Source organism: Sorex araneus, chromosome 1, assembly GCF_027595985.1.
Source record: "Sorex araneus isolate mSorAra2 chromosome 1, mSorAra2.pri, whole genome shotgun sequence".
Lineage (NCBI taxonomy): Eukaryota > Metazoa > Chordata > Mammalia > Eulipotyphla > Soricidae > Sorex > Sorex araneus.
In genome coordinates this window covers 224,168,365-224,183,043 of record NC_073302.1, presented here as the reverse complement: position 1 = coordinate 224,183,043, position 14,679 = coordinate 224,168,365, and the positions used below count along the sequence as shown (strand labels likewise).

The 14,679-nt window shown below is 46.6% G+C and overlaps 1 protein-coding gene across 1 annotated transcript in view; it reads right to left on the bottom strand.

Annotated features, from left to right (window-relative positions):
* KPNA3 (karyopherin subunit alpha 3) overlaps nt 1-13,834 on the bottom strand; it is an 83,600-nt gene extending 69,766 nt beyond the window's left edge. Inside the window, exon 1 of the mRNA XM_055142376.1 lies at nt 13,323-13,834. Coding sequence (XP_054998351.1) covers nt 13,323-13,391 — 69 coding nt within the window. The 5' untranslated portion in view covers nt 13,392-13,834. The remainder of the gene's footprint in view (nt 1-13,322) is intronic.
* Between the last annotated feature and the right edge of the window lie 845 nt (nt 13,835-14,679).

Here is a 14,679-nt window from a genome sequence, read left to right as displayed (position 1 = left end):
ACATGGCCACTGAGGCTAAAGTGTCTAAGCACTCAGTTTTAAAGGAAGAAATCAGGACCGAATGGCATTTCTGCCCCTTCCCAGCTGTATGACATTAAGCAAAGTACCTCACTACTTTCTTCATCTGTGTAACGGCCAATTTTGTGATTGATTATTTGAGATTGTTATGAACAGAGTGTTTCGCACATAGTAGTACCCAATAATCTTTGGTTAGCATTATTTCCATTTTTGTTTTCATTCCTAGTTTAGGATTTAAGTACCTGTTGAGTGAAATAACTGAAGCAAGCTAAATCTGCACACACTATTTTCAGCTACATACTAAATATTTCCTTCTGAATTCAATGGCAAAAACCAGTCTCTTCAATTCCCAAACTACTTCATAATTAGAGCAGAGTGACTAGTTTATGAACCATCCCACAGCTCTCCTGGTTCGAACACTCTAAGTCTTCTAACCAGAGTGTCCTTTAGTCCTGGGAAAACCAGGAGAGTTGATCACCTGTGTTGTGAACAACAGAAAAGAACTCCAGTTAATTTTTAAAATAGAGGTGACGAAATATAATTTATTGGCATAATATAGAGCAATAAAACCTATAAAACCAAGATCCCGGAAGCTTATAGCCTACTTCTCCCTCTCGGAGAACCTGGCAAGCTACTGAGAGTTTCCTGCCAGCATGGGAAAGCCTGGCAAACTCCCCATGGCGTATTCATATGCTAAAACCAGTAACAATGACGGGTCTCATTCCCCTATCCTGAAAGAGCCTCCAGTGAAGCACCGTTGGGAAGGACCAGTAAAGAGAATCTTCTAAAATCTCAGGGCTAGGACAAATGGAGACATTACTGAGACCACTCGAGAAAACTGATGATCAATGGGATGATGATGATGATGATGATGATATAGAGCAATTAATAAAACCAAAACAAATCTGAGGATCAGATCCATGAAAACATAAGAACAAAAGTAACTGTACTGATCTAGATGGCAGGGAGGAATTAATGAGAGATTTCTTCATATTAAGTATTGCCAGGATAAAATCACTTAAGACCTAGCATCAGCCCACTCAAGATTAAAGTGGAGAGCTGGAGAGAGAATACAGTAGGTAGAGCACTTGCCTTGCATGTGACCAACCCTGGTTCAATTCCCAGCACTCCATAAGGTTTTCCTAAGCCCACCAGGAGTGAGTCCTGAGCACAGAGCCAGGAGTAAGTCCTGAGTACAGCCGGGTATTGTAACAACAACAATAACAAATTAAATGTCTGAGATAGCAAGTGATTGGTCTAATATGTGTTATCTAGAAAAGGTAAGGCAAGACTTATAAATTCATAAATAACGCTTGAAAGAGATTGATTGGCAAGCTGCAGAGATGCCTCCAGACCCCACACCAGGCTGAGTGTCAAATCTGGGGCACCTGAGGGTGGGGGATGAGCCCAGCCCACCACCCACTCAAACAGAGCACCAGCAGCTGAAAACTTCCACACTCCAATTGTTGCCACGCTCATGACCAGACTCCATAAGCTCGGGATGTGCCTCATCCAGGAGTGAATCTGTTGAAAAACTCAGGTATGCAAGTTTTGTGACCGAAATCTCCAGGCTCTCAAAGTCTGGGGGGGGGGGGGGTAGGTTCTTCCAGGAGCCAGTCATGCCCATGAACGCTTCTGGCACCATAAAAGCTCATTAACTGACCATGATCCAGAGACTCATAAATAAACCTCGAAAGAGATCAACAAACTGCAGAGATGCTTCCGGAACCCAAAGTCACCATCCAGATAAAAATTTAACTCCATTCAAAATTTTAGAAATACTGGAGCTACATTTCATATGCCCCACTGATATACCAGGAATAGCACACCATATTGGATGGGATGTAAAGTAGAAGGCAACTAATCTCAATTAAGAAAATATTAACACAAAGCTCAACCTATAACAATATGTGAATAATCTCTTATTGACGAGCTTAATGGCTCCAGGGTGAGATACAATCTTCACACACTTTCATCTAAGGAAATCTTTTTGATCATTTTTAGCAAGTTAATCCTAACAAGCAATACGAAATGATCATTTAGGGCCTGCTATTGGGGCAGGCTTGGGTGGTGGTTTGGAAAATTAGAAATAATGGGGGCGGGAAGGTGTAATGGTGGTGGGGTTGGTGCTGGAATAGTGAATGTAATTCATTATGAACAATTTTATAAAACAAAAAAAAATGTTTTAAGGCACCTTCATTAATCAAAAGAGGCAAGAACAACCAGATTAAAATTCCCAGCAAAAGATATCAATTGGGGGGCTGGAGAGAGAGTACAGCGAGTAGGACACTTGTCTAACACACAGCCAAGCCAGCACCACATATGGTCGCCTGAGCACTCCTGAAAGTATCCCTGAGTGCAGAGCCGGGAGGAGCCCTGAGTACTGTGGGTGTGGCCCAAGAGAGAGAGAGACAGAGACAGAGGGGGGCGGGGAAGAGAGAGAGAGACTTTTAAAAAGCTGACAGACTTTTTAAAAGCAAGGGAAGTACAGACAAAGCAGGGGAAGAGTGAGAAAGAGACTAAAATTCTGGGGGTGGGGTGGGACAGAGAGAGAGATCAAATGGCAAAAGCTTCCAAAGACCAAATCGAAATGTTGTCTTCGAAAGATGGGGGAAATAGACATCAACTGTTTTTTTTTTTTAATTTTTTAATTTTATAAAGTAGTTCACAATATTTGATTACATTTAATAGTCAAACACCAATCCCACCACCATTACACCTTCCCACCACCATATTTCTGGTGTTTCTATCCCAAACCCCAATCCCTGCCCCAAAGGAGAATCGAAATTATATAATATTTCCCTGTAAGGTTGGTTGCCTCCTACTTTGAATCCCATCAAAAGTGGAGTCTGGGTAGGATGTCTATGAAGTGTCACGTGGCCGCAAATGCAGCCTCGTGCTCCAGGAAAAGGTCTGTTCATGTGTGAGGCTCGGCCCCAGCGTGTGGAGAGCGGCCTTGAGCGTGTAGTAGTTGAGTTCTGGAGGTTTTCGGCTACCAGGCCTGGGTATCTTGGAGGTACCTAGGAGGAGTCTCACCTGCTCCCCTCTGGGAGCCCAAAGTGAAACAGCCTGGCGAGAAGTCCAGCAGCATGGCAAGCATTGGACATCAACTGTTGTTTGAATATTTTTTCCCTTTTTTTTGTTTTGGTTTTTGTTTCGGGACCACACCCAACTCAGGAATTACTCCTGGCAGTGCCAGGATGGAATCCCACAGCAGTGAACACCCTACCCACCGTACTATCATTCTGCCCCCCATCGTCTGAACATTTAATGCTGCATGATCATAGCTATGTCATCTTTTTCTTTCTGCTTTGGCAACTCCCTTTTCTTCCTCCAATGCTTAGCTTCTTCCATAAGTGATTTTTTTTTTTTTTTTTTTTTTGCTTTTTGGGTCACACCTGGTGATGCACAGGGGTTACTTCTGGCTCTGCACTCAGGAATTACTCCTGGTGGTGCTCAGGGGACGATATGGGATGCTGGGAATTGAACGCGGGTTGGCTGCATGCAAGGCAAATGCCCTACCCGCTGTGCTATCACTCCAGCCCCCGTGTGATATTTTGTGTAACCTTACTCAATTTCTCCAGGTACAGCTACTTTCTCTCCCCATCAAAAAGAGAAGGAGGGAGATAATTAAAAATTTAAAAATTAAATGGATTTTTGAAATAATTTTTCATTTGTTTTCTGGATACCAAGAACCCACACTTGAAATGTTATCTGTTATCCAGTTACATTTCACCTAATTAACTCTGCTACAAATGATGTAGCACTTGTAGCACAGAATCTAAGTATCAGGTATCAGTCATCAGTCTCTCCACTATAAACTTCCTAAGAACAGTCTGATATTATTTATCTTGATAATCTTTGGCACTAAAATATCTACCTGGCATACTGCAAATGCTAAACAAAGCTTTAATAAATCTGTTCTCCAAGTTAGTGGGATGCATGAAGCATCAAATTAAAATGGAAGAAACGATTTTCTCCAGGTAAACATGACAGTACTGAAGAGAAAGCTTACAGACTTAAAAAAAAGCAAGGGAAGTACAGAGAAAGAGACAAGAGACAGAGAAAGAAGAACAAAGCTCCGTAAGCATAAAAATTAAAGATAAAATTTTGACAAATACGAGAACTTGAAAGAATCACATAAAAGCAAAAAAAAAAAACCTGACACATATAACAATTTCTCAAGAACCAAGAAAATTATATTTTATTTCAGAGGACAAATGTATAAAACACTTTCAGAAACAGCACTTCAAAATAAAATGAGATGTAAGTCAACTTATAAAACAGAAAGCCATTCAGAATGATTAATTCCAAATAATTGACAGTTATGATTTATTTTACAATAACTGTCTATGTTGTTATACTAGGCTCTTTTCATTTTCTTTCTTTTTCAGTGTTCTGGCTACACTTTGTGGAGCTGTGGACTCTCTGCTCAGAGCTCTCTGTGCCTTTTAAGTGGTGCTGGGGATTAACCCCTGGTCATCTGCTCCCTTTAACCCCTGTGCCTTCTCTCCACCCAAGGGCTTTTTCCTTGCTAACGAAACTACCACAAAGATCAACTCCATTCTCCTTACATTTTTACTACTGTTACCATCAAAGCAAAGACCCAGCCAAACTTTATGCTAAGAAAATGGGAAAACCAACTTCAGAATCCTGTCAGTCACTCGGAGTCATGCGAAGGGAGTACCACTGTGGAGTCAGAATTGTACAGAGACAGGGGCCCAGCTCACGGCACAGCTCCTGCCTTGGGGCACGAGGCCAGGGCAGTGTGGAGAGGCTGCTGTCCGTTGGGCCCTACACCATGGTGGACTGCACCATCTCCAGTGGACCACAACCACGTGTGTGCCACCCCCCACTCCAACCAAGAACGGGAAAACACCACAACTTAGCTGTCTGACCCCCATCAAGCACCACAACAGACATGAATGTCAGCATCACAACCAAATGTATGCAGGCCTGGGTCGTTGCAACTACAAAGAAAAGGGGGAAATAACTCAAAATGTAACATTCTAGATACTTTCTATCTACAGTTTCTGAATACCAAGAACTCAGGTTACCTGTCAGGTTACTTTTTATCACTTCAAATGTTATCCAGTCACACTTCACCCAATTAACTAAAATTCGTTTCACCAAATATACTAACTTTGACATCAAGACATTAAATCATCTATTCTTTACCATCTAAACCCTCTAATCAATTTTAGCATCACTACTGGGATATATCCTGAATTTCAGAATACATCCTCAGCACCAAATACACACACAGCCCCACCACAAAGTCATAAAAATTAAAAACTGACCTGATTTCTTCAACCAGTTAATGGTATTTTTAAAAAGTGAAGAACAATAATCAAAAGATGGAAGGAAGCAATCCAAACACCCATCACTAGACTAATGAACAAAACGCAGCATAAACAAACAACAGAATATTATGCATTTTTAAAAAAGAATTTTTGGGGGCTGGAGCGATAGCACAGCGGGTAGGGCATTCGCCTTGCACACGGCCGACCCGGGTTCGATCCCCGGCATCCCATATGGTCCCCCAAGCACCGCCAGGAGTAATTCCTGAGTACAAAGCCAGGAGTAACCCCTGAGCATCGCTGGGTGTGACCCAAAAAGCAAAAAAAAAAAAAAAAGAATTTTTGACATACAACAACATATTCGGACATTGAATGCTAACTGAAGTCAGCCAATCACCCAATGACAATAATGTATGACTATATTTGAAAAGTGTTCCTAGAGCCATCTAATGCATAAAGACAGTAAGTAGGAGGGCAGCTGCAAGGAACCAGGAAGCAGAAATGTACAGTTAGTGTACAGTCAGCATAGTTTCGCCTGGGGAAGGTGAAAGAGTTCTGGACATCGGAGAAGATAAAAGTCATACAATGTGAATGCATTTTAAGGTGCACTAATGCATTTAAGTTACCGAGTGACCCAAGTGGAACAGTGAGGGCCTGCAGGATTTGTGCCCTGAAGGTCCCTGCCAGCAGTGCTAGGGTCAAATCAGGACTGGCCACAAGCAAGTCAAAACCTGAGCCCCTGGACTACTCCAGCCCCCAAAGGGCACACTTTGTGTATAATTTACCATACACACTGTACTGAGAGAAGCCTACTCTCGATCAAGTAAGATTTAAGAATATATCCAAATATGATCAATTCTTGTTTAATCACGGTCTGAATAAACCAAATGTTTTTAGTGCGAACTGGGGAAATTTAATTGTGGACTGGATTAAATGCACTAATTTTCTCATGGTATTCATGTAAAAATACGTTGCTTTTTAAAGAGAAACACAGATATTTAGGAATAAAATGGATGTTTTATATGTGTAACATGTCTGTCATCTATAGCACTGTCAAGCAAGCACTGTCGCCCCATTGTTCATCGATTTGCTTGAGCGGGCACCAGTAACGTCCCCATTGTGAGACTTGTTACTGTTTTTGGCATATGGAATACGCCACGGGTAGCTTGGCAGGCCCTGCCGTGTGGGCTCTCCAAGAGGGGTGGAGGAACCAAACCCAGGTCGGCTGCGTGGGTCACCTATAGATGGACAAAAAATTATGGAAATATGGCACACTGGCATTTATTACATTTGAGTAATACATGGAAGGATTGTTTAACTCCTACATATTAGAACACTTTATGACTAAAAACAAGAAAAACTTAAAAATCACTTCACTGTGAATGTCTTATCGACCTTCTAAAATTGTGTATTTACTGTAATAAAAAGTTTGGATGCTATTTAGGAAACACTTAAAAAAGCACTAAAAAATTCAGAGTTAAAAAAATACACTTCAAGGCTGGAGCAATAGTAAAGCAGGTAGGGCTCTTGCCTTGCACATGGCGGACCAGGGTTCAACCCCCAGCATCCAATGTGGTGCCCGAGCATTGCCAGACTCCTGAGTGCAAAGTCAGGAGTAAGCCCTGAGTACTGCCAGGTGTAGCCCCAAAATACACACATAAAAATACTCTTCAGCACAATGACTGTGGCAGTGTCACCTGGTATGGAAGTCTTCTTTCAGGAGGTATCTAATGCTTACTTTGTTTTAGCCACTGTACTAGGAAAGAAGCAATGGAGATACACAGTTCATAATTTAGTAGGAGAAGTAGATAAAATAGAATCAAAAAACATTTTAAGTACAAGGAGCAGATATGCTCCGAGTTCTTCAGGGGAGAGAGGAGGCAGGGAAGGCTATTCCAGTCAGACCGTCCTGGGAACAGAAACAGCCTGGCCAGGAGAGGCAGGTACCGACCATGGGGAAGTATATAAGAAATTCCGTGTTGCCAGCATTGACAGGGATTAGGAAGGACGCTGGGGCTTGAGGAAGGTTGAAAATGGAGAAATAGTTAAGCATGAGGCTCTGTGAAAAATCTCATGAGCTGAAGGAAGAAGGTTCAAGCTGCAAGACTGGCATCTGCCTGAGTGTAGATGATGAGGAAGGAGTCCAGCAAGGCTCTCAAATTTCAAGTTCAGATCTCAGTGAAAGAGATGAAGCCATAAACAGAAAAAGAAATTAAAAAAACAAAAGCAAAGTATGACTTTGTTTGAACACTGAAACTGGAAAGCTAACATGATGCTCATGTGATTGATTTTTAGCAGATAATTAAAACGGACTAAAGACCCCATACTGAAATGATGGTTGAAACTAAGGGACTGCTAAGGAGGGCAAGAGAAAATGTCTCTACAGGGTCATAGACAAACCCCCAAAATATGGCGATGCACACAGGTAGGAAGAAGAGTGGGCGAAATAAAAATAACTAACAAATAAGAAACCAAAAGAAACTATATGACCTGTTAAGTGAATTCAATAAAAGATTATATAGCTACTATATGACATATAGATTCCTGAAAATTTTTCTGTTCAGTTAGACTGGGAAGCGGAATATACATCACATTGGGGCAAACGCCCCTTTTGGACAGAACAAGGGGTTAAACGAAGCTGAGAGATTATGCGGCAATAGGTAACATTCAGTTTCCTTACCTTGCTGAGTTCAACTGTGTTTCAGCAGTTTAACGTTTAGGTTCATTTGCTGTAACCGAGACATGCTAGCCAGCTAAGGTACTGGTAAAAATCAAATATGAACAAACACAAATTTTGCATTAACTAACATTCCTTGTTAACCACTTAAATATGAATTAGTTGATGCCACAGAAATACACGACAGCAGAACAGACTGTTGAAGAGGGCTAGCAACAGTGTCAATGGCATGAGTTCAACACAAAGGAAATTATTAATGTCTCACGATTGTATTACATGTTTAAGTTCTCAAATGTACTTTCCATTAAATTATCTCACTCACTTTTTAAAGCTGTTGGGGGAAAAAATGTCTATTAAATTTTACAAACTGATCATGAAATAAAGTCAAGAGTCCAATGTTCCAACCCTTCAGTGGGTTCCCGATGAAGCCACATAATTTAACAGCTATATGCACGGAGGACATTTCCGAGAAATTTATATATCCTGAAGAAGTAAAAGAAAATTCACCTGGGAAAGCATCAGAAAAGAAAGGAAAGAATAGGAACTAAGACTGCTGAGTATGCGATTGTTAAAAAAGGAATGTATGGTAAATTTTAGGGTTTTTTCCCCCCTAACTAACCTTATGAAATGGAGAGATCTAGAATCCTGGTGTTCCAAAGACACGTGAGGGTGGCTGAGAGAATTTCCAGAGTGAACCCCACTAAACTGACTGCAAAGCCGGTATCCAGAATAGCACAAATAAATGCACCACGAGGAAAGCACACGGTTTCCACCATATTGTACCACAGCTGGCACAAAGGCAGTGAAAGGCAGAGGGGTGGAGGGAGGAGACACAAAAGGCAGAACCTTTCGTGGAATTATGGAGGATATGCTAAGGACTCTGAGTTTTAGCCTAAAGGCCACGGGGAGAATACTGCCAGGAAAGTAAGACAAAAAGATTTCAGAAAGATACACAGGGAGAGACACAGAGGGGAGAGATGTTCTAGAGACAGGAAAAACAGGTGCATGACCAAACACGGGCAGAAGAGGGTGAGCAGCTTAAACTACAGCAGTGCTGTCAGGCTGGTGACAAACATCAGGAACCTCAGACAAGCAAGACAGGGTGGTCAAGGAGGGGGAGAGAGCAATGCAGAGAGTTTTAAGCCTCAACAATCACCAACAGCTGTGTGAGAGAAGCAGGTTTATCAGCACTAGTTGAATTTTTGTTTGTTTTTTTTTTCTTTTTTGGGGGGGTCACACCCGGCATTGCACAGGGGTTACTTCTGGCTCTGCACTCAGGAACTACTCCTGGCAGTGCGCAGGTGAGACTATATGGGATGCTGGAAATCGAACCCAGGTCAGGTCGGCCACGTGCAAGGCAAACGCCCTACCAGCTGTGCTATTGCTCCAGCCCCGGCACTAGTTAAATTTGTGGATGAGAAAAAATTATCCCAGGAATGAGAACCAAAGCACATGTTAAGTGTTAAGCCAAATGTTACTACTGTTTAGGGTAACCACCTGACCTGCTCCTGCTAATAAACTTTGCCATGGGTAAAAAGGCAAATTAAGTGAAATGTAACTAGGAAATCAAAATAATTTTGAGCAAGATTTAAAAATATCAAAATAAGAATTTCTGTGACATGGTTAAGAGATCTTCAATAGTTCCCCATTAATTAGCTTTCAAATGTGTTCCACAAAGTAGAGACAGCATAGCACAACGAGCAATGGTTCCGAATTTAGTGTCATACTGCTATGCTGTAAATCCAGGCTCTGCCACAAACCCAATGACTTGGGACTTGTTAGTGAAGAATTGTCGGACTCAAGTTTCCTCAGCAGTAAATAGGAATTAGAATAGTAGCAAATGTGTTAAGATTACTGTGAACATAGTAAACAGTGTGTAAAATAAGTATTAGGTGCATTGTAAACAATCAAAAGTGCTAAGATTTGTTAAATAATTATTATTAGCTGATGTAAAGGTCACCATCTCAAGATATGCAGAAGCAAGTAAAGGAAAGCTGACCTCAACAGCAACTGTCTGGTCTATGAGTATTTTGGAGAATACTTCCATTTACACATTCTATGAAACTGCATTTTAAAAATTCTAGATACTTTTTTCAAAGAAAAAGTTAGGGGACAGAGAACCAGTACAGAAAGTAAGGCACAGGCCTTACACGTGGGCGACTGGAGTTCGATCCTCAGAATCTAAGCACAGTTCCCTGAGCTCTGCCAGGAGGGACCCAGGTCTGAGCTCAGGAGCATCACTGGGTGAGGCCGGAGAGACAGTACAGAGGATGAGTGCTTGCCTTGCATGCAACCAACCCGGGTGTGACCCCCAGAGTCCCATATGGTCCCGAGCCCATGAGAAGCGGCCCTTGCACCCAGAGCCAGGAGTGAGTCCTAAGTGTAGCGATGTGATCCAAAGAACAAGAGACAAGGCGAGTGGAGACTGCCTGTAAAAGTCAGCCTCTCTCCAACGGGCCAGTCCTGACTAAGTGACTAAAATCATTTTCTCCCTCAGCCCCTTCCCCCCAATTCCCTCACATTACCCTAACCTTTGCTCCTGTTGTCACTGTCCCCCAGCTGCGTGTGCGGGGACTCTGCAATGTCAGGGCCCAAACTCAGGGCTCCCAGAAGCAAAGCCTGTCTCCCGCCTGCCGAGCTGTCTCCAGCACTTCACTTCTTCTTTAGGAAAAAAATGTATCTTATTCTTGCATAATATTTTATTTGCATATGTTTTATTTTTTGTCTATCTATATGGAAAAAGGTAGAAATATTCTTCAAAATGCATTCTACTGGGGCTGGAGCAATAGTACAGCGGGTAGGGTGTTTGCCTTGCATGCGGCCGACCCAGGTTCGATTCCCAGTATCCCATATGGTCCTCTGAGCACTGCCAGGGGTGATTCCTGAGTGCAGAGCCAGGAGTAACCCCTGTGCATTGCCAGCTGTGACCCATAAAGCAAAAAAAAAAAAAGTGCATTCTACTATTTTGAAATAGGATGATAATGAATTTCTAACGGAAGATAGTTTCTGATAGGTAAGACTATAGTTTAGCTATAGTTTAGCTATGGTGCCCAATCTTACACATATATACATGTAATATATACATGTATCTAATGAAGACACCTGGATAGATTTCACCTCAGTTTACCCTTTAATCATATAACTTGTACTTCCTTCTCGTAATTCTACACATGCTTTCTCAGGGCTTTTCAAATACTCTTTCCTTAAGTCCGAAATGCTCCTTTCTTCCCCTGCCCTCTGCCAGGCCCACTTCCTTTCATTCTGCAGAATCAGATCACTCCCATTCACCCTCTAGGAATTCACTAGACCATCTTCCTTGACCGCTCAGTTCCAAGTGAGGGTCTTCTCGTTGCTTCAGAACATACTTCCTGATATCTGCACTGTAATTGCCAGTTTACTTTTCTATCACTCCCACTCAACTACAAAATGCTTGTGACCCCGAATGAATTTTAATTCCCTTTTGCATCCTAAGACCACTCCATATGTCAGACAGCTAACAGGCAGGATGAATGCTCACACATACTTCATGACTTTGTGCAGGCTAACAGAAGCACTCAGCTAAAGTACTTTCTGCCTAAGCGGGGTAACGCTGCACCTCACTCCTAAAGTTGTCATAAGGATTAAATGTGGTATCATGAGGCTCTCAGGAGCGACTGTTGCACAGAACTACCATTTGCATGTCAGCTCTCATGCTTTAGTTACTCTGATGTCTGCGGGGAAAGTGCGCTCGGTGACCAACACCTGCACACTGAAAGGCTCGGCTACCATGCTGTCCCTTTTTTGCACTGGGAGACACTGGTTACTTTCCAGTATCCCTAGGACATGAAGGAGCCCTTACTCGGTATCAGGGCGCTAGAAGAACACAGTAGGGCAAGAAGACAAAGACCGGACCAATATCCACAACAGGAAAAAGAGTTTGAAATTCTTCTGTTCAGTGAAGGTTTTTCAAACTCCCTAGGTTTTGCCTTGAATCGGGGTAGCCTTCAAGAAAAATCAGTAACAGAAGCTGCTTCAAAGGAATGTCCATCTGCAGGTGGACATAACAGGAGGAAGTTCCAAAATTTCACGTTGCTATTCTTAAATTTGACTTGTGTGCAGAAATCTCTCTCTCTCTCTCTCTCTCTCTCTCTCTCACACACACACACACACACACACACACACACACAAAGTAACCACGAAGGGTGACACAGCTGACCTTTTCGAATGGGGAATTCCACGGTATTTCCTTAGGTGCACCCCACTATCCCAAATACTAGTCAGTTTTGTAGCTCTAGGAAAATGATCTGAGTTTTGTCTGCCACGCGACAAACCAGAGCGGCGAGTGGGACTTTCTCCCCCCCATTTCCCTTAGACAGGACCCTTCTTGGTCACGCGAGCCCCTTGCAGGAATAACAAAGCTGCGCACCTCATACCCACCATATTAGAAAAGGAGGCTGAGGACCTAGAACCGCGTCTCACCCCAGCCCCGAGGTCAGAGTCCCGGGAAGTTTCTGCAGAACGCCACGCTGCCATCCGCAGCTGCAGAGAGACCTCTAGCGCTGCCTCGGGAGCCGAGTTTGCAAATAGTACCTGCTAATGTCACCTTAATGAGACAATGGCAACGTGCTGAGTAGCAACGGACTGAGTAACCGCGACGAGTGTTTACAGTTTGGCAACTCCGGGATATTCGGCCGGCTGGGAGCCGGCGGTGCAGCCCCGGCCGTCCGAACCCGGGGCATCTCCTTTCTCCCGAGAAACGTGTCCCAGAAACCGCCCGGCTCGGCGCGAGCCCCCCCCGCCCCGGGGAGCGGCAAGGAGCGCGGGTCCCGGGGGCGGCGGTGGGGACCGCCGCACAATAGATGGCCAAGTGCGGTCCCCCGCCCGCGGCTCCCGGCGCCGGGCAGCAACGGGGGCCGGCCCCGCGCCGGCGGCGAGGAAAATGGTCCTGGCGCATCCTGCCCTCCCCCACCCTCCGGCAAGTCGGTTACCCGGCGGGTCCCCACCCCCAGCCGCGGGCCGCCGGCGCCCGCCGGGCCCGGCGCTCGCCAGGTAGGCGCGGACGCCGGTCGCGCCGCGGCTCCATGTGCAGCCGGCGGCGGCCCCGGGGCTGCACGGGCGGCGGACGCGGCGGCTCCGCGGACCGGCCGCCCGCGCCCCCCGCGCCGCCCGCGCCCCCCGCGGCCGCAGCATCCTCGGCCGGCGGGAGGCCCGGGCCGGCGGACCCCGCCTCGGAGCGCCCCGCGTCCCCGCCTCGCCGGCCGCAGGCCGCACCCGCGCCCCGGGCCGACACCCGCCGCACGCCGGCGCCCGTTCCGCCCGGAGCCCCGCGCCTCGCCGCCCGCACTCACTTCCACGTCGCGGCCCTTGTTCTTGAAGCTCTTGATGCGGTGGTTCTCCAAGCCCGGGTTCTCGGCCATGGCTGCGCGCGGCTCCGGCGGCGGCTCCTGCGGCGGCGGTGGCGGCGCGGCGAGTCTCCACCGAGCGGGCGGGGCCGTGCGGAGGGCGCAGGGGAGGGGACGGGCGGGCACGTTCCGTGACGCCTCCGAGCGCGAGGTGGCAGCAGCGCCGGGGGAGGCGCGGGCCGGCGGGCCAGGCAAGAGGGAGCGGCCGCGATGAGCCGCGCGCGCCCGGGGAGCTGCGCGGCACGTGACCGCGGGCGGTCGCCGGCCTGGAGGCGGGCCCAGCGGCCAGTGCCCGGGGCCCCTTCGGGACGCCCACCCCGCCCTGCCTCCTCACAAACCCGCGGGGCCGCGGGTCAAGTGCCGGCCCTGCAGCCGGGGTAGCGCGGCCTAGACGGGCACCCACGCCGCAGCGCCGCGGGTGCGAACTACAGTTCCCAGAATGCGCCGCGCCGCGGCGGGGAGCGCGAGGGGGACGCCGGGAGCCCGGAGCGCGCGACAGCCCCAGGCCGCCCCTGGGCGGGGAACTGGGCGGGGCCTCCGGCCGCCGGGCGCGGAGGGGCGGGGCGGGGCCCGCGGGGCGGCGCTCGGAGCTCCCGAGCCTAGGAAACTGGAAGTGGAGCGCGCGGTTGGTGTTCGTTTCCCTGCTTCTCCGAGTGCTCCTGAAATAGTAGCCACCCTCGTTAGCCGTTCCCTCTGCTCCGCTTCGGTCTTATAAATAGCAGTTGTTTCCACCCGACACGCACCTATGTAACAACTATCGGATACTTGTGTCTATGCATGTGTAACCTGCCTCACCGCACCAAGGCCCGGGACTGCCGGCACATGGTGGATGCCTGGTAAATACTTGCTGAATGAATTAATGATCTCTTGACTTTTTCTTGTTTGTTTTTGTTTCCTTTCAAATCCTTCGAAATCAGTCTGCAGCCTTCGTTTTGACTGCACTGCTTCACCCCCAGTACCCCTAGTTCTACCGGTACGCATAATCTGCTCGGTCAGCCCTAGTCCACACTCGATGGTTTTGCATCTTCCCTTAGAGACACGTAGGAGGCCAAGGGAAATCTGGATTTAGTGGTGGTGGTGGTGGTGGTGGTTTGTGTTTTGGGCTACACCCGCTGGAACAGTGGTGCTCGGGGGTTACTCCTGGCTCTGCACTCAGGGATCGCCCCTGGCAGGCTTGGGGGATCTTCTGGGTTGCAGATCTAACCCGGGTTGGCTGTGCACAAGGCAAGCATCCTTTTGCTTTACGATCGTTCCGGATCCCAGCTCTGGTCTTAAAGCAATTGAAATTGTGTTTTTGCCACTT